We start from the raw sequence: 25993 nt of genomic DNA, 5'->3' as shown, positions 1-25993 counted from the left end.
GTGGTCTCTGAGCTTCGTGTCCGGGTACTCCCCTTCCCCCCGGGGCTGAGCCCAGTTGGTCTGTGGCGTCTCCGGCTCAGATGCAGCTTGACTGCTGCTCTTCCTGCCCTTAGTTCGTCAAGTCTCTGGAGGGCGGGAAAGATCCAAGACGCACCGCCGCCTGCAGCTGCACGACACAATCCCTGATCAGACTCCACAGTGGGTGGGCACAGGCCCCCGGGGCCCCCAACCAGCCACTTCTCAGGGAAGACACCGGCCCGGAGACTCCTAAGCTGCCGTGAGCTGTGGCGGCTGGCTGGAGTCTGGGCCTGGGCTGACAGAGGCGGCCTTGGGGCCCGGCATGGGACTTGGTGCCGCCCACAGGGAGTGCAGATTCCTCAAAAGGCGGGTATAGTGGTCCAGGGCCAGCCTTGCCCGTGGCGCATCTGCGTTCGAGCCTTGGCAGAGCCAGGTGGCAGTGTGGTATGGTTATGGCACCGCCCGTAAGAACCACGCAGGCTTGAGCTCTGCGCACATTCCAGCGCTGACGGCAAGTGTTTATCGCGGGCCAGGGGCTGAAGCACTAGGACAGGGTTGGGCACAGGCTCCGTGCCCCGACTCTCACCATGGGTCACGTAAGCCCTGCACGACCCCCCCCCACTCCCTTTCCAAAACAAAGTGCCCTGTTGCACAGGAAGGCAAAAGGATAATTAGTGCTTACTGGAAAGGAAAAATGAAAGGTGCTGGGTCAGCTGGGCAAAAGGGTCATTTACAGCTGGATTTGGAAGCTCAAGACTCCCCAAATGGCCAAGAACGCTGAGAGCCCACTCTGGGGTCTCTGCTGGCCCCTACATGGAGCAAGGGCCCTGGCTGGGCTGTGCTGGTGGGGACCATGTGGGGGTCGGACTGCTGCAGCCCACCAGCTCTTTCCCTGGTTCCTCCAAAGGTAGAGACCCACCCAGCTTAAGGCCCAGGTTGGGTGTTAGCTGCCGCACTTAATGATTTGAACAGTCGGTGATTGGTGCCGGCTGCAGTCACCCGTTGCTGGTCAGTGCCCAGCTTCCTGTGGCTGGCACTGCGCCTGCATCAGGTCCTGGCAGCCTCACCAGGTGTCGCGTGGGCCCGGGCCAGCCCAGCCGTGTGCACCGAGAACACGAACGTACTAGGGACCGGTGTGCACCGTGTTGGGGCCACCCCTCCCCCCAGCCCCTGCTGTGAGGTGGCGAAGTGAGTTGGAGACACAGCCCGGGGCCTCGAAGTTTGCGCGTTTATTGGTGATGACAGCCCACCCCCAGTCCAGCAGCAGCCCGCCAGGCTCGAACCTGTAGCCGCGAAGCCTACAAAAATAAACCCAAGCTTTTACAGTGACGGAATACCAACAGAAACCTTCATCGCTAGTGGAAGGGGTGTGGTTACCAAGGTGCTTATTTACGTGGACACGATGCCTGCCAGCAAAGAACGCATGCTCAGCCTCCGGTGGGACCCAGCCCGTCTCTCATGCAGCGAGCCCCCCCCTCCCCACCCCGTCAAACCAAACAGAACTATGTACAACTGAGAAGAGCCTCGGTCAGCCGACCTCGCACCACAGACGGGCTCATTTCCAAGTGGACAAGACACTGACCAGGACTCGGCAGAGTCCAGCACTGAGTGGCCCTGGTGAGGGCCAGCTGGATGGGGGAGGACAGGGACGCCGAACAGGGCCCGTCCGGGCTGGTTCTCCCCCACCGTCAGGGCCCCTGCTTGGACATCGCCAGCGGGGCCCCGGGGGGCCGGAGGGGCCTGGTTCCCTTCTGTAACATGATCCACGGGACACACCACCCTCCCGGCCACCAGGTGCCGCGGGCTCCCAGACCCCACCACCGCAGCAGGGGGTGTCGGGCCAGCAGGGCTTGAGACGTGCTCGGCCGCCTCCGCCAAGTGCCATCTGGTTCACGTCGAACTGGAGCTGTCAGGGAGTCGCAGACTGAGTCCAGCTCCACTCTGGAGACCTGCGGACCCAACCCCAGAGTCAGGGGCGCAGCCTGGACACCCCAGGTGAGGCCCCGCAGCATGTGGGTCCGACCCGGACCATGTCCAAGTCCAGCCAATTCGAAACGTGAGAGCAGCGTGGAAAGTCTCCGGCTCAGGAGAACGGGCGGGCCAAGCGCCCTCGGTGCGGCCTCGCTGCTGTGCTGCTTCAGCGGGACCCTGCGGGGCAGACGGAGACGTGACCTGCTGTCCCCCGGTCTTCCACAGAGGACAGGCTGGCCCCGTGGAGCCTCGGCATTCTCCCCTGACCCCAGCCACTCACCGGCCGCCGCAGCATCACACTCTGCCGGTCCCCGCCCTGTGGGACGCGGGGTTGCGGCGGGCCGTGCCATTGCCCCTGCCCCCTCGAAATCCACCCCGGAAGCTGCGTCCTCGGAGGAACCGTCCCGACACCCCGAAGGTTTCCGTGTTGAGCTTCCGCTCCTCAGCCCATGTGGTTCTCCTGGAACTGAAGCGAGGAGACGGGGGAGTGGGGAGGGGGCGGCAGGGGAGGACCGAAGGACAGCGCGGAGCCGAGCCCGCTGGCACCGTCCCCGAGGTCGACACGTCTGACCGCGCTCCTCAAAGGAGGGGGTGTGGCCGAGACGGGGCAGAGACCGTACTCGGGAAGGGGCTCGCCTTGACTCCCGACACCCTTACACCAGCAAACCCTGACAACCGCCAGCTGTGTGCTGTGGGCAGTCCAGAACCTTCCAGCCAAGACCCCCGCAGCCTACAAAGCTGCCCACCCTCCCTGCCCAGACAGCGGGCCCGAGGAAGCCCGGCAGCTCCCCCGCGGCCAGCCTGGCCCTGCCGGACCCACGGCTGGGCGCACCTGCTCTTGAGCTCCGAGGAGATGTTGTCGAAAAACGACTTGGACTTGTCGTAGTAGCAGTTAGGGCCCAGGTGGGCATCTTCCGCAGGGACCTCATCACTCTGCGGCACCACTGCCTGGTCCTTCTCTTCCCCCGTCTCGGTCTTGTCATCTGGGGGGGGGGATATCTGAGGGTCCCGAGAGCAGACCAAATTTCCCTGGGCCTGGCAGACCCTCCCAGGTCACTCGGCGAGCTGCCCCCCGGGACTCACAGGCTTTGTGCTCAAGATTTCCCCGGGTGCCCCCAGGTCTGTGACTCCCACTACTCTAGATCCTGCTGGCGGCCTCTGCCCTGCCCTCTGGCCACCCCGCAGGGCCACAAACCTTTGAAATTCAGCTTCTTCTTGAACTCCTTGTCCAGTTCCTCACGGTTGAACTGGGCGTTCGCGCTCTCAAAGTCAAAGTCGCCTTCAAACTTGATGGTGTTCTCCTTGGCATTGGTCGGGCGGCTTTGCCCTCTGGAGCGGTTTCGGGTCCGCCGATTCCCTACAGGAGAAAGGCCCGTGGCCGGTGAGCTGGCACCCGGCACCCAGAGCGCAGCCAGGCGCCAGGGGCTGCAGCGCTCACCTGATCTCCTCCTCTGAGGCCTCCTGTTCTCGTCATTCACCTGCCCCTGGCCCTGCGTCTGCACAGCTGCCGGCTGAACGGCATCTAGGGCGCGAGAGGGAGCGAGTCAGGCACCCACCTGCCAGCGGAGCCCGCCCGGACACAGGCAGCAGGGGGAAGGCTGGGCGCGGCCGGCGGGGCAGTACCAGCGGCCGGCTTGCTGCCGGACTGGGCCGGGCGGCCGTTGAGCTGCGCGGCTGAGGTGCCCTTGGCAGGTACCAGCTTCTTGGCCGTCAGGTTGTCCACGGAGCCCGTCTGCACGGCCTGCTCCACCATGGGGCTCTTGCCCACGGGAACGGCAGGAAAGCCAGAGCCTGTTTGGGGGAGGCAGGTGTGAAAGGAAGGAGGCCGCCGCACCTTGGCGCCCCCTCTGCCTGGCAGAGCCCAGCGCAGGTCCAGCGACCCAGAGCAGCGGCCCTGCCCGGCCGCCCTCTGCCTGCCCCAGGGCAGTCAGGCCATGGGCCCACGAACAGGGAGGGCCGCGCCCAGCGAGCCGTGCCAAGGTGGGGCTGACCCACACGCTCCCGGCACCAGGGTCCAGCCCACAGGCTCGCGCTGGCCCAGGGCGGGGGGTTCTCCGACACGCAGCGGGGGCCTTCCCCGGGGGAGCCCTTGCGCCCCAGCTGAGCCGTGGGTGGAATCGGGGCGCTCCCCTCTCCTCACGTTCAGCCCGCACTGCAACACCACACCGGCTCTCTCGGCCGAAGCAGGCTGACACCCAGGCCTGAGAGCCACCCAGCTGTTCAGGACGGACGCTGGCATTCGGGGCGGCGGGGGAGGGGCGCAGCAGCACGGGACCCGAGAGGGGGCACCCACGCTCACGTTCCCTGTCACGCACAGGAAAAAGCCCAGTGCTCTGACCAGCACAAATTCAGCTGGACAAGCAGCACCAGGCCCCCTGCCGCCCCTGGGGAGGCACAGCCTCACCACCATCAGCAGCCAAGGAGCCCTAAGGGCACGTCCCCCGCAGGTGCCACTACTTGGCAGACTGGGTGCGCCCCCCCAACACAGAAGCACCAGGCCGCTGTCCACCTGCTGCCAATTGGAGCTTCCCCTGGAAACACCTGCAGCCCTGAGGCTGGCACCTGGGGCCCGCAGGGGGGAGGGGCGGAGGCACTCTTGGTGAGCTCTGCCACCTGCCGACGCCCAGGAATGCTCCCCGGGGCCGGGAGCGACGGGAAGCTGGCATCACAGCTGGACGCCTGTCCCCCCTGTCCCGGGACAGCTGGCAGCCCGCATGCAGTTCTCCAAAACTGCCGTTACCCTTGCAAGTGAGCGGATGTGGCTCTGAGGACAGGTCAAGCTCTGAAACGGGCTGTGGAGATGGAGAGGAGCTAGGGCTGGAGGCGGCGGCTGAGGCCGGAGGGCTCACCAGCTTCTCTGAAGGAAGACAGGAGAGAAGAGCACAGCACAGTGAGTGACGGTCGCGCGGCCTCTCACGGGACACCCGGCTCGCGCACGCCTGCTCTGCCCACGGCGGGCGGGGGCCGGGCCCCCCGAACCGCACCCCAGACCTCAGTACTTGGAAGGCGAGTGACTCGCAGAACCTGTTGAGGGCCTGGCCCAGCCCCCGGGGGAGGCGAGCACGGCGACAATGCCCGTCCACTCCGGGACAGGGCTCCACCAGTGGCCACCCAGCGGGCACTCAGCCCCGGACCGACGGAAGACCACGAGACGCAGGGAACTGCAGCATCTGCGTCCCGCTCGCCTGGGCTCACAAACTCGCCGGGAGAACTCATCCGGTGGCCATCTCTGAAACCGACGCAGCGCGGCCTGCTGCCCAGCTGCGGTGCCGCTGCTCCACGGAATTCTCCTCCGACCAGGCTGCAGCTGGGAGCCCTCCACCCAGCAGGAAGTGCCCGCTCGGAAAGACGGGCCCCCGCGGTACTCACCGAGGCCCAGGGAGGCGGCGTACTGCTGGCTGAGCAGGGAGCTGGCGGCCAGCTGGCTGTAGGGGGGCATCCCGCGGAAGGGGCTGTAAGGCACGTGGGGCTGGAAGGAGGCGGCCGGGGCCGAGCCCAGGGAGGACTGAGCGGAGACAGAGAGTGAGTGCCTGCCCCTTCCCCAGGCCAGCCCCCGCCAGCCCCTCGCCCGGGGCCGAGGCTGGGAAACTGCGCGCAGCCCCTCGCCCGCTTCCCGACCCCGATCTGTCCACCTTTCCCCCTCTGAAGCCGCCTGCGTAGGTCCCCGCTGGGGACCCGGCTCGGACCAGAACTCTGCCTGCGGGTCCTCTGCAGCCCCCCAGAAGCGCCCCGAGCGGCGGAACATCCACGAGGGGCACCGCGCAAGGCCGGGAGCCGCCAAGCCCCTAGCCCGGCACGGCGGCCCCGCTCGGCCCCGTCCCCGGGGGCCCAGCCCCCGCCCCGCCGCACCTGCCCGCGGCCCTTTGTTCTCCTCCCGGCGCACGCAGCGGCGGCCCGGGGTGGGGGCCTGCGCCTCCCGCCCGCGCGCCCCCCGCCCGCCCGCCCGCCCGCCGACCTGCACGATGGCCGGGTCCTGGGGCAGCGCGTGCGGCGCCTTGGGCGGCTCGCACACGGTGATGTCCTTGATGTCGCTGCCCCGGAAGATGATGTACTCGTAGACCTCCTCGCGCGGCGGCGCCGGCCGGTCGGTGGGGCGGTCCTCGGTGCCGAAGGCCCTGACTGGGGGGGCGCGCGTGAGCGGACAAAGGCCGGGGCGCGCGGGCGGGGGCGGGCGGGGCGGGGGCGGGCGCACCTTTGGCGAGCGCCACGGTGGAGTTGTCGGTGTCGATGGTGTAGAGGATGCCCTCGTAGCGGATCTGCGCCTTGGAGATGAGGCTGATCTTGCTGCCCAGGTACGGGGTGCCCGACGAGCCGCTCATGGCGGCGGCGCCCGCGCCCGCCCGCCCGCGCCCGCCCGCCGCCCGCCGCTGCTGCCGCCGCCGCCGCCGCCGCCGCCCGCCTTCTGCGCGGGGCCCGCGAACGCGGCGGCGCGGCCGGGGCTCCGGGCGGCGCGGGGGGAGGGGCGCCGCGGCACATCCGGGGCCTCGCGCCGCGCCGCCCCCGCACGCCCGCCGCCCATTGGCCCGCCGCGCCGGCCGCCCTTTAAAGATGGCCGCGCGCCGCCCGCCGGGGGGCGGGGCCTCCGCGCGCGCGCCTGCGCACGGGCCGGCTCCCGGCGGGCCCCGCGCGGCGCCGGCGCGAGGGCCGGCCAGGCCCCGCCCCCGAGCGGCCCCGCCCAGGCCCCGCCCCCGTGGGGCCCGCCCCTCGGGTGGCCTCCGACCAGGCCCCGCCCCCTCGAGTGGCCTCCGACCAGGCCCTGCCCCCGAGTGGCCCCGCCCCGCGCCGCCGCCGCCGCCCGCTCACCCCTGGCCGCCGGGCCGGGCGCTTCCTCGGGGCCGGCGCGTCACTGCGCGCTTCGGCCCCGGCCCCGCCTCGGGGCGGACCCGGGACCCTCCGGAGGCGCAGCGCCGCCGCCCGAGGCCCGCGGGACTGAGTGGCGGGGCCCCGACAGGCCCGGGAGTTCAGCCTCCCGCCGGGCGGGGTCGCAGCCCACCCAGAACGCGCGCCCTGGGGGTCGGGACGCGTCGCGGGGCGGACGCGCGCGGCCCTGGGAGGGTCCCAAGCAGCACCGAGCCTGAGCGAGCACGGGGAGTAGCGGCGGACACGTGACCCCGGGCCTGGTCGGACGTCCCCGGGACCCCCACTCCCCGGTTCTGCAGCTCCCGGGCCTTCTCGGGAGGGTTCGCAGACCCTGGCGCGGAGCCGTCCAGTCTCGGGGCTGAGCTGCCCGCGGGTGGACGCCGTGAGCCCCCCCCCCGGGCACGCCTGCTGGAGGCGGGGTTTCCCCTTCCTGCCAGGTCGGAGTCGGGGCAGGGTCGCTGGGCCTGGGGTCCTTCCCTGCGGGCCAGTTTCGTGCTGACCACAGGACTGTCCCGGCATGCCCACACCTGCGGGTCGTTCCCAGCTGGAGCCTGAAGCGGCTTTGCAGAACTGCCCGGATTCCCACCGAGCATCCAACACCCAGCACGGCTGCTGCCCCGTGGTCTGCGTGTTCTGGAGGGCCGAGCCCTGGGCCCTGGAGTCTCAGGCTGGCCGAGCTCTGGCGTCCTAGGTGAGTGGGAGGCCACTCGGGAGGGCAGCGCTGGAGGAGTGACCGAGTCCCAGGCAGGTACCGTCCTTGGCCACCGCCCCGCGTTTGTGTCTACGGCCTCCCCCACTCAGGGCTTCTCCTCGGCTGCTCCCCCGCAGCTGCTCCTCCCGTGGTCAGACGGGGCACCGGGCCTGAGAGATGGTACACGGTTGGCCCGAGTTTGGTCCCTGAGTGCTGCCGGTGAGCTCCTGAAACTCGCCTGTGAATGACGGTGAGTCACGGTGTCTTAGTACTAGGAAATACCGGCATGCCTGCTCCCGCAGATATGACAGAGAAAGGGGCCAGGCAAAGTCGAGCTGTAGAGCACTTGCGTTGCCTTAGGCTCAATAATGGACACCGCCCCCCAGAAAAGTGGGCACGTTTTAAGTCCTGTCATCGCAGCTGGTCTTGGGGTTCACCGGGTCGTGTCCCCTCCTCCTCTGTCCTGCCCATTTCCACCCGTGCCCGCCTCACTTACGTGTCTATTCAGTTGTGTGGTGGCCCCAGATCTAGGTCCACAGCCCTCCCCCAGTCACACGCTGGCTGAGCCCTGGGGTCCTCTCTGAGCCTGCCTGTGGCTTCCTGTGGCTGGGGGGGGAGTGTCAGTGAGGAGTCCCGCGAGGCCTGCTGGCCGGAGGGACAGAATTCTGCTTGTCTCCTCACAGGCACTGGGGACCAGCCTGGGGCTGGGCAGGCAGCGCTGAGCTCAGGCCTCGAGCTGGCGGGCGCAGGAGGGCAGGTCTGCCGGGGGCAGGGCCTTCTCCGGCTAATGAGCCTCTCACGGGCTCAGCTCTCGATTGCCTGTTAATTGCCCTCAGCCTGTTACTGCAGGTTTCTAAATCAACGCCACTTAGCGGCCTCCGCCCCACACACTCTGCACCCCCAGCCCCTTTCCAGGGAGCGGGCAGGGGCGGGCAGGCACCCTCAGTGAGCCTGGGCCAGCCGTCCCCTGACACTCCTAGTCCTTAGGTCAGAGTCTCCCGGAAGCAGGCAGTGTGGGGAGGTGACGGTTTCTTGGGAAGTCATAGCCGGGGCGGGACAGGGCAGCGGCTGGTCTGGGTGCCCGGAACTGGGGTCTGCTGAGCCAGCTCCCAGGGTTGCTCTGAGCACCGGCACTGGAGGCCTCCCTGTAGCTCCCACCCCGGGGCAGGAGTTCAGGGCCGGGGCCCATCTCTCCCTGCTTGCATCAGGCAGGGTTCCATCCTTGGAAGGGACAGAGGGACACGTCCTCTCCAGGCAGAGCCCGGTGTTCCCTCCATTGTGGGGGCTGGCAGAGCCTTGTCCTCTTCCTTAGGCTCGCTGTCCCATGTCCTGCTGAGCGGGTCCCGGCTATGGTGCCCTCACCTCCCTGGCTGCTGCTAATGGGACAGGGCGCTGCTTGCTGAGGGTCCCCGTAGGGGAGCAGACCAGTGCATCCTGGGAGTCTGGATTGGGGGCTCCTCTCCCCACCTAGTCATCCCTTGGAAGCAGGCAGGGGGGTAGGCAGCCCCAGCAGAGTTCTTGGGGCATAGGAAACGAAGAAGGGCTTTGAAGTTACTGTTGCCAGTCCTAAAGCGCTAAAGCATTATCACCGGACCCGCTGTGGACACAGGACACTGAGGCCCGGACCATCGCACAGCGGGTAAGGTGCTTGCCTTGCACATGGCTGACCTGGGTTTGACCCATGACACCACTTCTGGTCCCCCGAGCCCTGCCAGAGTGACTCCTGAGCACCACTGGGTGCGTGACCCAGGAACCAAGAAACATTTCGTCAAGGCAGAGAGCGCACCTCCGCGTTCCAGGGGCGGCCTGCATCTGCTGACATGTGGACTCCAGCTCTCTTTCCTTCCTCTACCGCTCAATAAAACGTTCACATCACTGTTCCTCTCCTCTCGGAACTCTTTTCTGTGCGGAAAAGGCGACGGACGCCAAACCACTGGGCCGGGACTGACTTTCCTCTCCTGCAGAGCAACTCCCCGCTCCAGCCGAGTTCACGGTGGGAGAAGTTGGGTGGTGGGGTTCACTCCCACGCTGGGCAGACAGTGGGTGTCAGCAGCAGCTTGGCGGGGCGGGAGAGACGTGAGGTCCACTGTGCAGGGGCTCATCGCATGGTTATCGGCCGTAGGTTTCCCAGCCACTTCCTGGGTGACCCTGAGGCACCTGCAACGTCCCGTCAGTCCAGCCCACCCATCTCCACCTGCTGCCTCCCCCTTTGTTTCTTCCATATGCCACAAGTCTCCATTAGTTGGGTTTTGTTTTGCAGCTACTCCTGGCTGTGCTCAGGGATCACTCCTGGTGGGTTTGGGGTGCCAGGGATCTAACCCGGATCAGATGCATGCAAGGCAAGAACCTGACTTGCTGTACTATCACTCTGGCACGCTCTCCGTGTTCCCACGCCAATGTGTCCGTCCATCCACCCATCCATCCATCCACACACCAACTCACCTATTCATCCACCCACTCACCTGCTCACTCCATCCATCTGCTCACGTCTTCACTGCATCCCCCATCCTGTCCATGTACCGAGTTACCCGGTCATCCATGCTTATCCTTTGAACCACCTGCCTGGCCAGTGGACTGATGCTTACTGACCACTCACCCGTCCCTCCACTCCTGTTGCTTGTTTGTTCACGTCTCACACAAGCCTCACTCTGGGTGTCGGGGACAGAGCAGCGAGCAAGGCTCGGGAGCTCTAAGTCCATGGTGACACCAGCTGGGGCTCAGCCTGCCCCAGGGCACAAGGCACACTCACTTCTCAAAGCAAGGGCAAGGAACGTCAGCTGGGCAGAACCTCGGGCGAGACCGAGGACGGGGAGTAAGGAGGAGGGAAGGGGTGCGGGCTCTCCCAAGCCTGATGGTGTGTGAGTGGCTGTGGGCTGTTCCGGTGAGGTCTGGCGGTGTGAGGTGGAGGGCAAGTTCGGGGACCTTCTTCCCTGTTGCCGGTGGCTCCCTGGCTCCTGGATGGGTGGGCGGTGACCCAAGAAACCTCCCCTTCACCCTCACACAGCACCCGGCTTTGCAGAAGTCAGTGCCCAGTACAGGTGTGAACCCCGCACGGGGCCCTGAGGTTTCTGGGGTGCTTGGCTGTGCTGTGCTGGCAGAGAGCTGCCCAGGACACATGATGCGCTCACAGAACAAGGTTTTAGTTTTTTATTTGAGGGGGTCACACCAGGTGAGCTCAGGGGGTACTTTCGCTCTGCACTCAGTAACTAGTCTTAGAGCTGCTCGGGGCACCTTTCGGAAACCTGGATGTGAGCGGGCAGAGCAAGCACCCTACCTGCTGTACCCATGTGCCCGCCCTGCTCACAGAACAGGCCGAAAGATGAAGTCATGCGACGTCCCTCCTCTTTCATCAAGCTCTGGGGCATGTGGTCCCTCCGACTGAAGTGCTGCTAGGGGTTCCCGGGCCAGTCCACGGAACTGAGGGGCTCACCGCTGCTGGGACCCCTGCCCCTCCCCCGCTTTTCCCAGCTTCAAGAGAGAACAACAACGTCACAAAACATTTGGAAATTGCAAAAACACAAAGAAGGCATAAAGACCAGGCTAGGGAGACCCCTGACCACAGCCTGCACGGCCTCTTCCAGGAAGGTGGTCCGGCTTTGCTGGGGGGCTTTTGGGGGGGAGGGAGGAGAAGACTCCACCGTCTCCTGCGGGGCTAGCAGGGGCGCCCGAGCCCTCTGCTCCTGTTCACGGACACCTGGTCACCAGCAGCTCCGAGCCAGGAACCTTCCCTGCCTGCCTCATCTAGGGGTCTTTGTCTTCAGTGCTACCTGGCTCGGAGTGGGAGCGGCTCAGGGGTCGTCTCGGCTGTCCTCCGAGGAAGGCTGCACACCAGGGCGTAGGGAGCCCCTCGCAGTCCCCACTGGACAGTCACTACACTCGCAGCCCCTCACGGCTCCCCGAGGTGGGGAAGCTGCAGGAGTAGGCAAAGATGCAGGTTTGGGGGCTAGCTGGGCCATACATCTGCCTCACCAATGCCTGACCAGGTTTCATCCACACGATCCACCCGAGGCAGCACTGGGGCCCTGGAACATGCACCCCGGTAAAAACCGGGGTGTTCCTGGTGGTCCCCGGCAGGGCCTGGTGTGCTGAGCACTACTGTGGCAGCAGGGTTCGGGCGGTCTGGCATGCGGCTGACCCAGTTCAGTCGCGGGCACCACATGATGGTGCCCTAAGCGCCGCCAGGCGGGTCCGATCCAGAAGGGTCGCCTGCAGCGCCTGTGGGCTGAGGGGCGGGCGGTGCCACCAGCTCGGGCCATTTCTGCGGAGAGGAGTCTGCGGGCACGGAGGCTGCGGGTGGCACTCAGGCCGCTCGGGGAGAGGCTTTTACGGAGTCTTTGGAGTCTCGAGCTGGGCTCGACTCCCGGGACCGTTTCTCTCAGGCGCGCCTCAGCGTCCTGCCCGCTCTCACGTGCTCCCCGCGCGGTGTGCTCGTTCGCGGGGCGAGGGCGCGCCAAGCCGGGCGCTCAGGAACGGCCCCTGCCGGGAACCGGGCCCCTCCGAGGGTCTGGGCGGGATCTACCGGGCGGTCGCTCGCGGGCTGGGGCCCCGCGGGCAGCTGACGTGGGCGTGCGGGCGCCCGAGAGCGGGGGCGCCCGCGCTCGGCGTGCCCGGGGCCTCTCCTGGCCAGCCGGGGAGACCGCGGGGTGCGGGCCACCCAACCGGGTCGACGGCTGACGAGCGCCCCGGCCGGCCCCGCCGGACACGCTCGTAAACGGCTTCGTGGCGGCTCCGGCGCTCGGGGCGCCTCGGAGGGGCGTGAGGCGAGGACGAGGCACCTGCCGGGTCTCCCCGCGCGGCGCCCAGGGGTGTCCCCCAGGCACGCAGCGTGGCCCCAGCAGGGGCGCTCGCGAGTGGCCGGCGGCCGGACGCCCCCGGCCGAGTCCCCTGTCGCGGCCCTCGGGCCTCCCGGGCGACGGCGACGGCGACCGCGCGGCCCCGACCCAGCCCGCGCAGCGGCCGACGGCGTTTATTGGCGTCCGGCCCCGAGAGGGCCCCGGCGTGCCCGCGGGCCTTACCTGGACGGCGGGGCCGGCCCTGGGGGCCGCGCGGGAGCCGCCGCGGGCGCCCGTCCCCGTCAGCCCCGTCAGCCCCGTCAGCGCGTCAGCGGCCGCAGCCATTTTGGAGCGAGCGGGCGGGCGAGACAAAGAGCGAGTCGCCGCCGCTCGGCCCCGCGCCCGGCCCGACCGGGCGACCGGGCGACCGCGCGCCCCGGCCCGCCCGCCCGCCGCCACCCCCGAGGGCGCCGCCGCGCCGCCAGGACGGCCCGCCCGGCCGCCCGCCCGCGCCCCGGCCTCTGCCGCTCGCGGCCATTGGCCGCGCCTTTTAAGCGCGCGCCGCGGCCAATGGCGAGGCGCCGGGCGGCGGGCGGGGGCGGGCGCCGCGCCGCGCCTGCGCGCCGCGCCGCCGCCGCCCGCCCGCCCCCCCGCGCCGGCCGCCCGCGCCCCCCGCCCGCCCGGCCGCCGCCCCCGCCCCGCCCGGCGCGCGCCGCCCCCCGCCCGCCCCCGCCGCCCGCCCGCCCGCCCGCGCGGAGCCTCCTCCCCGCCCAGCGCCGGCCCGAGCGGCGGCGGCGGCGGGCCGAGGAGGAAAGATGGCGGCGGGCTCGGATCTGCTGGACGAGGTCTTCTTCAACAGCGAGGTGGACGAGAAAGTGGTGAGCGACCTGGTGGGCTCGCTCGAGTCGCAGCTGGCGGCCAGCGCGGCCCCCCACCACCACCTGGCGCCCCGCGCGCCCGAGGCGCGGGCCGCGGCCGCCGCCGGCGCGCTCGGGAACCATGTTGGAGCCGGAGCCGGGCCGGCCGAGGGCGCGCCCGCAGCGGCGCCGGAGCCGCCCCCCGCAGGTAGAGCGCGGCGCGGCCTGAGCGCGGGCGGGCGGCGCCCGGGCCCGCGTCCTCACCGCGCCGCCCCGCCTGTCCCCGCAGGGCCCGCCGCGAAGCTGAGCGCGCTCGAGGCCGGCGCGGCGCCCGGGGCGGCGGCGGCGGCGGCGGCGGCGGCGCCCGCGGCCTGCGCGCCCGGGCCCGGGCCCGCGGCCGCTCCCGCTCCCGCCGCCGCCGCCGCCGCCGCCGCCGCCGCCGCCGCCGCCGCCGCGCCCGAGCCCGCCGCCAAGCCCGCCGCGGGCGCCGCGCAAACTTTGAATGGGAGCGCCGTGCTGGTGAACTCGCACCGCGCCGCCGCCGCACCTGCCGCCAGCCTGCTGCCGCACAACGGGCCCGCGCCGCCGCCCAAGCCCGGCGCCCACGCCGCCACTGTCATCCAGACGCCGCCCTTCCTCGGCGCCCCCGCCGCGCCGCCCGCGCCCCGCGCGCCCTCGCCGCCCGCGCCCCCCGCCGCCGCCGCCGCCGCGCCCCCCGCGCCCAGCGCCGCCGCGCCGCCGCCGCCGCCGCCGCCCGCCGCCGCCAGCCTGGCCCGGCCGCCCGGCGCCCACCCGGCCGCGCCCCCGGCGGCGGCGGCGGCGGCCCAGAACGGCGGCGGCGGCGGCGCCGCGCCCCCCGCGGGCAGCGCCGCCCCCGCGCCGCCCCACGCCGCGGCCGCCGCGGCCCCCGCGCCCCCCGCCGCCAACAGCCAGCCCGGCCCGGCCGCCGCCGCCGCCGCCGCCGCGCCCGCGCCGGGGCCCAAGGCCGAGTCGCCCAAGACGGCCGCGCCCGCCGCGCCCGCGCCCGCGCCCCCGCCGCCGCCCCCGCCGCAGCCCCTGGCGGCCGGCTGTGCGGCCGGGCCGGGCGCCGCCGGCATGCTGCTGGGGCCCGCGCTGCCCGCCGCCGCCGGCCTCCCGCCGCCCGCGCCCGGCACCCCCACCGGGCTGCCCAAGGGCCCGGCCAACGCCGCCGCCGCCGCCGCCGCCGCGACCCCCGGCCTGCCCCGGACGCCCTCGGCCGCCGCCGCCGCCGCCGCCGGCGGGATCCGGGCCACGCTCACGCCCACCGTCCTCGCCCCGCGCCTGCCGCAGCCGCCGCAGAACCCCACCAACATCCAGAACTTCCAGCTGCCGCCAGGTGAGTCGCCCCGCGGGCCGCGCACACGTGGGCTCGGCAAACTTTCGGGTCCCTCCGCCTTTCGCCTCTGGGGAACCGGGCTGCACCCTCGGGGCCTTGAGCTCCCGCCACCGGCTCCCGGAGCCCCGCTGTGCCCTGCCGGCACCCCGCCAGGGTCAGAGGCTGCAGCGGCGGGGAGGGCTCGGGGGTCCCCCGGCCCGCGTTCTGCTGGCCATCGGCTGCGTCCCTTGCCCACGAGTCAGCGGCCCTCCCCAGGCCGTCCCTGCTTGACGCTGACCGAGGGGCTCAGGGCCACGGGACCCCGGGACCCCAGGGAAGAAGCTCCGGCACTTGTCGGGGGCTCCCCGGGCTCCCCTTGCCTTCTGTCCCTGTGTCAGCGTCCGGTTGTCATCTGGGAACAGACGGCCGCTCCTCTGCCCGGGCCTGAACTCCCCGGGGTCCAGAGCAGACCCTCGCACCACGGGGGGGGCGTGTAGGTCCTCCAAAGGGGACGCAGGCTCTCCACGAGCGTCTCCACCGGCCTCTTCACGGCTCCTACGGCGCTTTGTCTTGCTCAGGACTGCGGCCGGCCTCCGCTGGCGGCTCGGTGAGGAGGTCTGCCCCCGAGCGACCCGCTCGTGTCACTGGGTCGGAGCGGCGGTTCCTCTGGCCGGTCTCCTCGCGCCGCACATGCCGGAGGGAGTAACTCTGGGGAGTCCTCGCCCTGGTGCCGGTGCCGTTCTCTCGGCACTCGGGGCTGCCCGCCGGCCGGGAAGGATAGGGCTGGAGGGCCAGGGCTGACGTGGGGGACGGGAGAGTTCCCGCGTGGTCAGACCGCCGGCAGGATGGGGGCCCCAAGAGCCATCTTCGTCTTCCTTTGCGCTGTCACGGCCAACTCGGTCTCGGCGAGCTCAGCCGGATGGTTTGCCGGGACGGTTTGGTTAAGAGGTGACGGCGGCGACGTGCTTCTTTACGGGACCCGAGTCTTCAGTTTTCTCCGCTGTGAGTAGCAGGAGCAAGAAGTCGGGAGAAACTGCCACAGCAAAGGCAGTTGTCCCCCGACCCCCCAGAAGTCCTCGGTAGGGCCAGCTGCGACATAGCTGTAAGTAGGAAGTAGCAGGTGACGGTCGGAGAAGAAAAACGCGCAGGGCGCCACGGAGGCCACGTCAGCGCATCGGAAAGGGGGTCGAGGAGGCTCTGGCACGGGCACTGCGTGGGAGCCGAAGGGACGGGGCGAGGGGCCACGTTCTGTCCTGTATGTCTGCGTGGCTGTGGCCCTGGGGTTTGACTCAGGGGCAGCCTTGCTTGGGGACGCTTCCGTGCTGCTTCTTGGGAGCGGATTCTCCAGCTGCCTGGGCACTGCGTCTCGTCCTGGCCAGTCACGTCGTTTGCTGGCGGAAGAGAACCCAGAGCCCTGGGATGGCTCCGTCGTGGCCCCGTGGTGGTCTGGTGGCAGCCCTGTGGTGACCCTGGGATGACCCTGGGATGACCCTCTGGTGACCCTGGGATGGCCCCGCCGTGGCCCCTTGGTGGTGTGGCGGCGGTCTTGTCGTGGTCCTGTTGTAGTTCCGTGATGCCCCCAAGGCAGTGTTGGAACGGGCCTGTGGTGGTCCCGCGATGGCCCTTGTGGTCCCGGAATGGGCCTGGGGTTGGCTTGTGGTGGCCCTCCGGCGGCCTTGTCTGTGGTGGCCCCGTGGTGGCCCCGCAGTGGCCCTGTGGCGACTTCACTGCGTCTTTGGGAGTGCTGGCTGAGGTGTGCCGCCCCGAGCCCTGGGCCTGGCAGCTCTCGTGGCCAGCACGGGCCCCAGGTGTGTTTGGAAGTTTGGGTGCTGTTGCTGGAGTCCTCGCTGTTTGCACCAGGAAGGAGCCCCACTTTCCTGGCGGGGAACTGGGGTTCCGTGTGGGGAACCGAAGTCCATCGGAGGGGCGCTTCCTGTCGCGGTGGGGTCGGGTCACTGAGGGGACACAGCTGGGCCGTCAGCGTCTCTTCGGGCCACAGGGCTCCCTCACTGTCCTCATGCTGTCCCTGGTGGGCAGGAGGCAGGTGCCTGGGAGCTGTCCAGCCCTGGTTCGCGTATGGGGCCTGTGGGCCGGGGAGCCCTTGGGGGGGCGTCCTGGCCCCCCTGTGGTTTTCGCTCCCGCTGCCTATTGGGGTCGAGGCTGGCACGCGCTGTGCTGATGGCGGAATCCCCTGGAAGTGGCCTTGGTGTCCGCATCCTTTCCCTCTGCCCCGGGAGAGGTGGGTCCCTGTCTGGGCTCGTGAGAGGGCCCGGAGGATGGAGCAGGTCAGCGGCTGCCCCTCCCTGTGCTCCTGTCCCCTCGGTCGCTGGGCCCCTGCCGCGCCTCCCTTCCGCGCTTTCCAGACCCGGGCAGGGAGCTCTGAGGGGCACGTGACACCTGGCGGGGGCTGGGGGTCGCGTGGGTCTTTGAAGCACTTCCACTTCCCGGGCGCCGCTCGCGTGGTCAGCCCCCCTGGACTTGGACGGGACACGCGGTGCCTTGCGTGGGGGGTTTCTGCAGCGGGTCCCTCGTCCCTCCTGGTTCCTCAGCTGGCAGGGGTGTCCTGCCAGGGTCAGTGTCTTCCTCTCGGGTCTGCAGGGGGCCGTCGGGGCGCCGGGGGTCGAGTCTGGGGCTGCTCTTCTCTGGCCTCCTGAAGCTGCTCCGTTTGGGGTCACACCCAGCTGTGCTCAGGGCCTGTCCCGGGGTGGAACCCTGGTCAGCAAGAAGGTAGGCGCCCCATGCCCTGGTTGTAGTTTCGGGAGTGTGTGTGGGCGAGGCGAGGTGGCGTGGACCTGCTGCAGCCGCGGGGGTGCTCCCGGGGGCGCCACCCACGGAATACCCTGGGGGGGCCCGGGAGGGCTCTTGCCTCTGCGTTGGAGGGGCTGCCCGTGTGGCCCCAGGGCAGGGGTCCGGGGGCCAGGACCTCCGGACGCTCGCCCTGTGCCGTGTGTGGTGGACGGCGGCTGGCACTGGGGGCTGCGCTTGGGGAGAGAAGGGGGAGGGGCTGAGGTCAGGCCGGGCGTCTGTCCCGGCTGGCCCTGGTAGGATGGCCAGAGCTCCCTCCTCGCGTGGCCGTGCTGCCTCAGGTCGGCGTGTTCGAGAGCGGAGTGGGACGGCCTGTGCACGCAGACGCACTCGGCTTCTCAGCGAGGGCCGCCGCCCCCCGCCCATGTCCCGGGGCTCCCCGGATGCGCTGTTGGGTCTCTGCTCCCAGGCTGCCGGCCTCTGGGCCGGGCTGCGGCAGGGGGCTCTGGGGACACGGCCTGGGAGCGACAGGACAGGGCCGCCCCTCGAAGCTGGGCGGGCAGGCGCAGCCAGAGTCGGGGGTCCGACGGGGGCCCGGGAGGCTGGGCTGGGCCTGTTGTTTCTGGGTCAGGTCTGTGGCGTGGGGGAGGGGGCGTCACTTCCGGTGTGATGCTCCAGGGCCAGGTGGCGCGTGAGGGGACCGACCCAGGCCTCCCGTGCCAGCCCCGGAGCCTCACCTGGTCCTGTGCTGCGCGTCGCGTTTATTGCTGAGAGGCGGCCGGCACGGTGGGTGCTGTGGCCGGAGCGTCTGAAGGGTTGGAGGTCACCTCGTGCCTGTGCCCTTGGTGGGCAGGGGAGGGCAGGCGAGGAGAGAGGCGGGGAGGTGGGCAGGCCGGGGCAGGCAGCAGGGGTGAGGGGGGTCGGGGCAGGATACAGGGGTCATGTGGAGGGAGCAAGGCCAGATACAGGCCAGATACGGGGCAGGGCAGATAGAGGGGGTGACCTGGGTCCAGGCAGGGATGGCAGCAGGACTGGATGCGGGGCTGAAGTGGGCGGGGCAGGGCAGACAGCAGGGGTAAAGTAGGTCGGGAAACTGGGGTGAAGGGTCGGGACAGGTCGGGGTACAGGGGTGAGGGGGGTTGGGACTGGTCAGGATACAGGGGTGAGGGGGCAGGCAGGCTGCAGGAGTGGGCTTGCGTGGGGAATCGGACGCACACCTAGGATGGAGCTGAGGTGTGCGGTGGGCCTGGTTTGTGAGGGTCGCAGATTGGGGACTGCACTGCGGGGCCGAAGACGGAAGGTCCCCTGGGCGGGCAGCGGGGCTGGTGGTTGGGGTGTCATTTCTGGTGGGGGCTGCGGGATTTCCGGGGGCCCGGCAGCCGGGACCTGGCTGGGGAGGCTTCAGAGACAGGCGCTGCCCTCCAGGGAGCTGGACAGAGGGACCCAGGAGGGGTGTGGGGTGGGCTCTGGGCAGGACACCTGGGGCTTGGCCGCGTGGCGGCAGCGCGCCCCGGCTGCCGTGGGCGTCTCTGGGTGCTGGCGGTGATGGGCTCGTCGCCGTGTGCCTCCTTGTCCTGCTCCGGCCAGCGGGCGGGCACTGGGCTCCATCGCAGCCTGCAGGTTTCCGGAAGGCTCTGGCTGGAGGTGGCTCCCAGTCTGGGGCAGTGATGGCCTGAGCCCAGGCAGAAGCGCCAGGCCTGGCCGGGGGTGTGCGTGGGGCGGGTTGCAGCTTTCTTAAGAGAGAAAGCACGGGACGAAGCGTGTGTGTGTGTGGAGCTGGTGTGCCGAGGCCACCCTGGCGGCTGTCCGTGCTCCTAGGGGGTGCCCCGGTCTGTGTTGAGGGTCTGCCTGCTCTGGGCTTCCCCGCTGCCTCGGGGTCTGCTGGCTCTGGGCTGCTCAGAGCCCTGGGGGGTGGGGGGCAGGGGTGCGGGGGCGCAGGTGCCGGGACCCTGCTGGACACCTTGGGCTAGAGGAGGCCCAGGAAGGGACCGCAGCGGGGGCCACGTATCCTTGGCGTGCAATGTGGGCTGGGGTGGGCCTGGGCGTGGGGAGCAGGGGGTGTCGCGGGGCTTCTCGTGTGTGCAGGCGTCTCCTTCCGTCTCCTTGGGGGTGGGTGCCAGGGGCAAGCTCGGGCCCCTGGCCAGCCCAGAGAGCTTTGTCGGATCAGTCCCTGCCCCCACAGTCACAGGCACCGTCGCCCGTTTTCTCCGAGGTCCAGGGTAGTTCTGCCCCGCGCGGGTCCTCCTTGAGTTTGGGGCCTGCTGCCACCAGATCCCACAGGGCAGCCACCAGCCCCGGCCCTGCCCCATCTCTTGCTCGTTCCGCTCGGTGCCCGTCATCCTCACTGCCCAGTGCCCCTGCTCCCCTCACTGCCCGGTGGCTGGTGCCTTCTTTCCCCAGTCAGGCCCCAGCTTCAGCATGGCTCCTGGTGCTGCCCCGTGGGCTCTCCCTGGGGCCTGGCCCCACCCCTGCACCGCGTGCCCTCTGGGTGGTGCTGTACTGGTTCTGGCTTCTGGTCTTGGTGTGAGGCCTGGGGCGCCTGGCTTTGCGGGGGCCTGAATAGCCATGACCTGTGTACCCCGGCCGGGGAGCTCGGATGGTCTCTCCCTGGCCAGTGCCAGCTGTGGGTCCTGTGTGTCCTGGTCAGAGGAAGGCCCATGCCATGGGGCATCTTTGGGGACACCGGCGCCCTGTGCACATGCTGCCAGATTCTGTCCCCTCAGTGCCGCGTGCACCTGTTGTGCGTGGGCCGCAGTGGGTGGGCCTCTGTGCTGCTGTGGTCCCTTTTCTTGCCCTTCGCTGGGAGAGGCTGCAGACTGGCCAGGTCAGCAGGAAGGTTCTGGAAACAGGATGCGTGGCTTGAGGTGTGTGAGTTTGAGCTGGAAACAGGGAGACGGAGGGTCCCGGGAAGATGGAGGGTCCCAAAGACTGTGCTCTTTGGGTTGTGACCGTTTCAGGGTACTGGAGGTTGGAGCACCGGGGCTCACCTGCAAGGCTTTGCTGTCCTGCAGCTGGCCAGCGGGGATGATTCAGAGTCTGGGGTGGGCTTCGAGGGTGGCAGGCAGTCCCGTCCTTGGGACGCGGCTGGGGCAGGCCCGCCAGCGCCGAGTGGGTGCGAACCACTTGCGTGCGCTGCTGCTGCTGCGCGTGCCCGAGGTTCTGGGGGTCTGCAGAGCAGCCTGAGCCCCGGAGCGGGACTCTCCTTTCTCTCATTTTTTTGTTTTGGGGCGCCATCCGGTGGCTCAGGGCTGACTCCTAATTCGGCAGCCAGGGGTCACCCCTGGCGGGGCTCAGGGGACCGTTTGGGGTGCCGGGGATGGAACCCGGGTCAGCGCCTGCGCGGCAAGAGCCTGCCCACTGAGGCCCCGACTCCCCTTCCCTCCCGGTGGCCACTGCAGCTACTCCTGGGCTGCTTGGACCAGAGCCCGGGAACGTTCCTTCGTTCCTTAAGGAAGACAGACTTGAGGCCCGGAGCAGTTGTGCAGCGAGTGGGGTGCTTGCCTTTCACGCGGCCAGCCCGAGTGCGGTCCGACACCCCACGTGGTCCCCGAGCCTTCCAGGTGGGGCCTCAGAACAAAAGGAAAACCAGAAAACGGGGGGTCTGTGCCCTAGTCTTTTTCTCCCTGGTCACCCCTGGTGGTGCCTGGAGTCCCTTGGACACCAGGGGTCAGACTGGGGTTCTTGCATGTGAGGCTTGTCCTTGGCCCCCAGAACTGGGCACTGACTCCGTGTGGGGTCACAGAATTGATTGCGTGGTCACGGAGGAGTCATCTTGAATTAGTTTATGACCTACTCTCGGTAAGAGCCTATTTCATTTACCCGGCATCACAGCGACACTTGTCGGGATTCGGGGGGGGCACGGTGCCTTCTGTGTGGCTGACACAGTCTGATCCCCAGCACCACCACGAGCACAGTCAGGAGTGAGCCCTGAGCCCCCCTCGGGTGAAACAGGCAAATGCAGAAGGGCCAAAGCCCAGCTCTGCCCGGGGCTGCTTCTGGCCCGCTTGGTTTCTGGGCGGCACACGTGAGGCTGAGGCCGGGGCGCTCTTTCTCCGCCTGGCGTGCTCCGTGGCCAGACCGTGAGCTCTGCTGGAGCGGGGAGGGCTGAGGAGTGACCGCTGAGCCCGCCCCACCCTTCATGTGCGCGGTTGGTGGGTGCCGGGCTGCTCTGCTGGGCGCTGCTGCAGCGGGCTGCAGTGCCGGACTTTGGCCTGGTGGGCTTGGGATCGGGCCCAGCGCGGCACAGAGGGAGTCGCTGTTCTCTGTGTTTCGGGGGGCCCGCCTGGTGATGCTCAGGGCGCCATGGAGTGCCCGGATCACAGTTGGTCCCTGACAGCCCATCGCTCTGTCCCTCTGGGATCACACTTGATTCCCAGCAGCCCGGTGCCTTGTCTCTCTGGGATCACACTCGGTCCCCAGCAGCTCGTCACTGTGTCTCTCTGGAAGCACACTTGATTCCCGGCGGCCTGTCGTTCCGTCTCCCCTGCTAGCCTCTCCTTTCGGTCTCCTGAACGGCCGTGCTGGTTGTGTCCTCACAGCAGGAACCCTCCATCCCTCCCCGCTATTGCCGTGGGAGACGGGCCATTTCTGCTGGTGGGAGATTGCGCTCTGAGGTGCTGGCGGAGGCTGGAGCTCTGATGCGGAGGCCCAGGTCCAGGCGCTGCTGGGTGCGGCTCAGAAGTTTTTGGTTTTTGAAAAGATGAGCAGGTCTGGAGCACAGAGCAGCACAGGGCTGGCCTGGGTTTGATCTCTAGCCCTCTGTGGTCCCCAGAGCGCCATCAGGAGTGATCCCTGAGAACACAGCCAGGAGTAAGTCCCGAGGACCACGGGGTGTGGCCCTCAGAGTGAGATGGGGGTGCTGGGATCAGGGCCAGAGTGAGAGTCCCGCAGGTGGGGTGTTAGCCTTGCACTGGTCCTGCCTGGGTCCGACACCTGGCACCACACACGGTGCCCCCAGCCTTGCCAGGAGTGATCCTGAGCGTAGAGCTGGGAGTCAGCGTTTAGCACCCCTGGGTGTGGCCAAAGACCCAGAAAAAGCCCTTCCTGTGTCTCTTGGCTGTCTTCAGGTAAGAACTCTCCCCTTTGGGGAAGTGACCGTTCAGGTCCTTTGTCCACTTTTCAATTGAGTTTACTTTGCGTTTTTTTTTTCCCCCCTCACACCTGGTGATGCTCAGGGGTAATTCCTGGCTCTGCACTTAGGACTTACTCCGTGGTGCTTGGGAACCGTGTGGGATGCCCAGGATTGAACCTGGGCCGGCGGAGTGCAAGGCCAGTGCCCTGCCCGTTGTGCTATTTCTGCAATCCTTGTTTTTTCCTTTAGATCATAAAGGAATTTGCGTGTTGGCCCCTTGTGATCTGTATGGTTTGGAAATGTCACAGTCAGTTGCCTTTTCATTTGGACAGTGGTTTATTTTGCTGTGTCGGACACTTTCCATTTGGTGGTGGTGTCCTGTGCGTTGACTTATTTTTCTCTTTTGGACACGCCTGGCGATGTCCAGGCCCTCCTGGCCCTGCACTTGGATCACTCCTGGCCGTGCTCAGGGGAGTGATGCCGTGTGGTGCCTGGGACGGAATCCAGGTAGGCGCTTCCAGGTGCCCTGCCTGCCGCACTGTGTCTCCGCCTCTTCCGAGTATTTGCTTTTGCTTCTGTGTCTTACCCGGTCCGGAGGCCCTGACGACGTGTCGGAGGCTGGTGATGGAGGGATGGAGTGATGGCCACCAGGTGTAAGGCTTGGGAGCCTGCCGAGAGACCGCCGCTCATTTCATTCTTTCTGGTCCTGGACCACACCTGGCAGTGCCCAGGCTTGCTCCTGACTCTCTGCTCAGGGGTCACGCGGCAGTGCTTGGGGGAGGTGCGTGGGATTGGGCCACAGCCGGCCAGGGGCGAGGCCGTGGCTCATCCTCTTCCGGGAGGCTGTGAGTGGAGGCCGCTCTGCTCCTTGCGTTCGCGTCCCCGTCCGTCCGTGCGGCCTCCTCTTCCTCCTGGCCTTGCTCCCCTCGCTCCCTCCCTCCCTTCATTTCTCTGCTCTTCTTGGGGCTGCTCCTCCTTGGGGCTCAGGGGTGCCGGGAGACTTGTGTGGTGCAGACTCAGACCTGGTTCTCTGTGTGATGTGATGTGTGCTTGGGGGCCGTCTGGAGCCCCGGAGCGACCTGAAGGGCTTGGGCTGTTTCTGTGCAGGCGGCTCGGGCCTGTGGGGGTGACCGGTCCTGTCTCGTGGCTCCAGACAGGCCACTGTGCCGTGTTCCCTCGGTCCCCGCGGGGCATCTGGTTGGGGCCCGTGGAAGCCAGGCCGAGGAGGGGCTCCCCCGCAGGGGGACAGCTGGGGCGTCAGCTCAGGACAGGCTCTCCAGGGCCCCGGCTGCTGCGAGGGGGCCACGGGAGTCACGCGTGCGACCTCGGCGCCGGCTCCCACTCCTGGGGAGAGCCACGGCTGTCACAAGACTGCTGCTGCCCTGCCGGCCGTTCTGTCCTTCGGGACATGCCTCTGGCCGCTGAGTGGGTTTGGTGGCGAGGGGAGGCCGCGGCGGGTGTCTGGGCGGGTCAGGGGCCGCGCCTGCCGTGGGGGGACTTTGCTTAGGGGCCACCCCAGGGGTGTGCGGGAGTCACGCCGGAGGGAAAACGCGTGCCAGGCCCGAGCCTGGGCTGGCTTCTGTGGGACACCGGGCCAGGGGCCTCCCAGCCTGTGCTCAGGGGACTTGTGCTGGGGACTGAGCTGGGGCGTGGCCAGGCCGTCGCCCTCCCGGGCCCCTCCCAGGCCTCCCTGAGCGGCCCCTCTGGGCAGTCGGACTGGACCTGTGCCTGTAGTTCGTGGGGTTCCTCTGGGGCCTCGGTGGCTCTACTGCCCTTGCGGCGTCCCCGGGCGCACACTCGGCCTCTCGGCTCTTCTGTTGGTGCTCAGGGCACGTGGTGCTGGGGTTCGAACCTGAGTTCCCTGGGGAGCACTGCAGACCTTGCTCCTGCCCGAGCAGGGGTGCTGGAGTCTGTGAGGCCTGTGGCAGGTGGCTGTTGTCCCCCCAGGGCCACCGGCTCGTGGCCTTTCCTCCGAGTCCTCTGCCGCCCCCTGGGGACAGCTCCAGAGAGGACGGGCAGGCGCGCTGCGGGCACCGAGCTAGGACGTGGTCTCAGCACAGCTGCCAGGGCGCTTGCTGCTGTGCTGTGGAGAGGCCGTGACACGGCAGGCAGGGACAGTGGGGTGCAGGGGCCTGTCCCGGGGCTCACACCCTTGCTCTGACCGGGGTGAGGCGGGGCGTTCTGCAGGCTGCTCACAGGAGGGCTGGCTTCCCGGACCCTGGATGGAGTGGACACAGGACCTGAGCGCGGGGTGGCCGCCGTGCCAGAGAGTGGAGGGGGTGCACGGAGCCCCGTCTCTTCTTCGTGGCTGCTTCCACCTTCTGAGAAGGAGCACAGGGGCCGGTAGCTGAGCCGGGGTCAGTCCCCGGCCCTGCCGTGAGGAAGCCCGGAGCACCACCACGTGTGGCCCCAAACCAGACGCCGTGGAAGAGAACCGTGAGCCCGAGAGCGGCTGGGCGCAGACTGGGGGTGCTGGAGCCCCAACTCTGGTGCCTGTTGCCACCTCAGACACCGAACCCAGAGTCTCTGAGCACCACCCCGGGGTCCCAAGCCAGATTGGGGACGAGGGCCTTTTTGGGTAGAATGTGGAGGCGTTCTTTTTTTTTTTTTTTTTTTTTTTGCTGTTTGGGTCACACCTGGCGATGCACAGGGGTTACTCCTGGCTCTGTACTCTTGGTGGTGCCCAGGGGACCACATGGGTTGCTGGGAATCGAACCCGGGTTGGCCACGTGCAAGGCAAACGCCCTACCCGCTGTGCTATCGCTCCAGCCCCTTGAGGCATTCTTTGGCTGTGTCTTCACATTGAGTGGAAAAGATTTCTTGTTATCTCACCGTTTGATGTGCAGTTGAGTTTTGTTACTTTGAAACATTTGCGTGTGTGTGGGGGGGTCACCCCTTTTACTCAAGACTTATTCCTGGCTCTGTGTCCAGTGGTCACTCCTGGCAGTGCTCAAGGGACCATATCAGGTGCCCGGACTGAACCCGCTGTACTCGCTATAGCCCCTTTTTAGTATTTTTGAATTTTTTGTTTTTTGTCCATCTTGACAGTGCTCAGGGCTTGCTCCAGGTTCTGTGCTCAGGGCTCCCTCCCTGTGGAGCTCGGGACGGGGCCAGGATGCTGGGGGTCATTTCCAGGCTGCATGCGCCGACAGCGCCCTGCCCTTCATTCCCCTCCCCTTTCAGGATTTTTCGATCTTGAAGTACTTGGGGGCCACCCCTGGCAGTGCCTAGGGCTTCCTCTAGCTCCGCACTCAGGGATCACTCCTGGCGGGACTCGGGGTCCCAGTGGGATGCCGGGGACCAGACCATTGTCGACCGTGCCCATCAGGTCAGCCCTCCCTGCTCGTGCTGTCTCTCTGACCCCAGCTTGGAAGTTGTTTGGGTTTTGGACCATACCTGGTGGTGCCCAGGGCATTTGCTCTCGGCTCTGTGCCCAGGGCCAGTCCTGGCAGGACTCGGAGCCCTAAGGGGGGCCGGGGAGCGGACCCCGGTCAAGGTGTGCCCGGCAAGCGCTTTCTGCGCTGTGCGCTCTCTGGCCCTTGGAAAGGGCTTTTCAAAAATACTGACTTGCCCCGCGAGCTTCATTAACTCCCGCTTTAGCTTCTGGCTGTGAAGCTTTGTGAAGTGTCTTTGTGAGTTTTCAAAGACGACCAGACGTGAGTGCTGGAGAGA

General features: G+C 68.4%; 2 protein-coding genes across 3 annotated transcripts in view; one reads left to right on the top strand and one right to left on the bottom strand.

The window, feature by feature from the left end:
- Positions 1-1229: 1229 nt before the first annotated feature.
- LSM14B (LSM family member 14B) overlaps positions 1230-25993 on the bottom strand; it is a 49356-nt gene continuing 24592 nt past the window's right edge. The window contains exons 2-11 of one of the 2 annotated variants that reach the window (XM_056108073.1): positions 6182-6323; positions 5945-6108; positions 5359-5494; positions 4730-4846; positions 3613-3780; positions 3428-3511; positions 3185-3346; positions 2822-2972; positions 2270-2455; positions 1230-2166 (exon numbers count right to left, since the gene is read on the bottom strand). In XM_056108073.1, coding sequence (XP_055964048.1) covers positions 2284-2455; positions 2822-2972; positions 3185-3346; positions 3428-3511; positions 3613-3780; positions 4730-4846; positions 5359-5494; positions 5945-6108; positions 6182-6308 — 1281 coding nt within the window. In that variant the 5' untranslated portion in view covers positions 6309-6323 and the 3' untranslated portion in view covers positions 1230-2166; positions 2270-2283. Of the gene's footprint in view, positions 2167-2269; positions 2456-2821; positions 2973-3184; positions 3347-3427; positions 3512-3612; positions 3781-4729; positions 4847-5358; positions 5495-5944; positions 6109-6181; positions 6355-25993 lie in introns of those variants that run through there. The other variant, XM_056108072.1, reaches the window with a different exon arrangement.
- Positions 13061-25993, top strand: part of TAF4 (TATA-box binding protein associated factor 4) — a 33476-nt gene continuing 20543 nt past the window's right edge. The window contains exon 1 of the mRNA XM_056108069.1: positions 13061-14526. Within this exon, the coding sequence (XP_055964044.1) occupies positions 13128-14526 (1399 nt within the window). The 5' untranslated portion in view covers positions 13061-13127. The remainder of the gene's footprint in view (positions 14527-25993) is intronic.

Source organism: Sorex fumeus, unplaced genomic scaffold (genome assembly GCF_029834395.1).
Source record: "Sorex fumeus unplaced genomic scaffold, SorFum_2.1 ptg000193l, whole genome shotgun sequence".
Classification (NCBI taxonomy): Eukaryota; Metazoa; Chordata; class Mammalia; order Eulipotyphla; family Soricidae; genus Sorex; species Sorex fumeus.
This window is presented reverse-complemented; position numbering and strand designations above follow the sequence as displayed.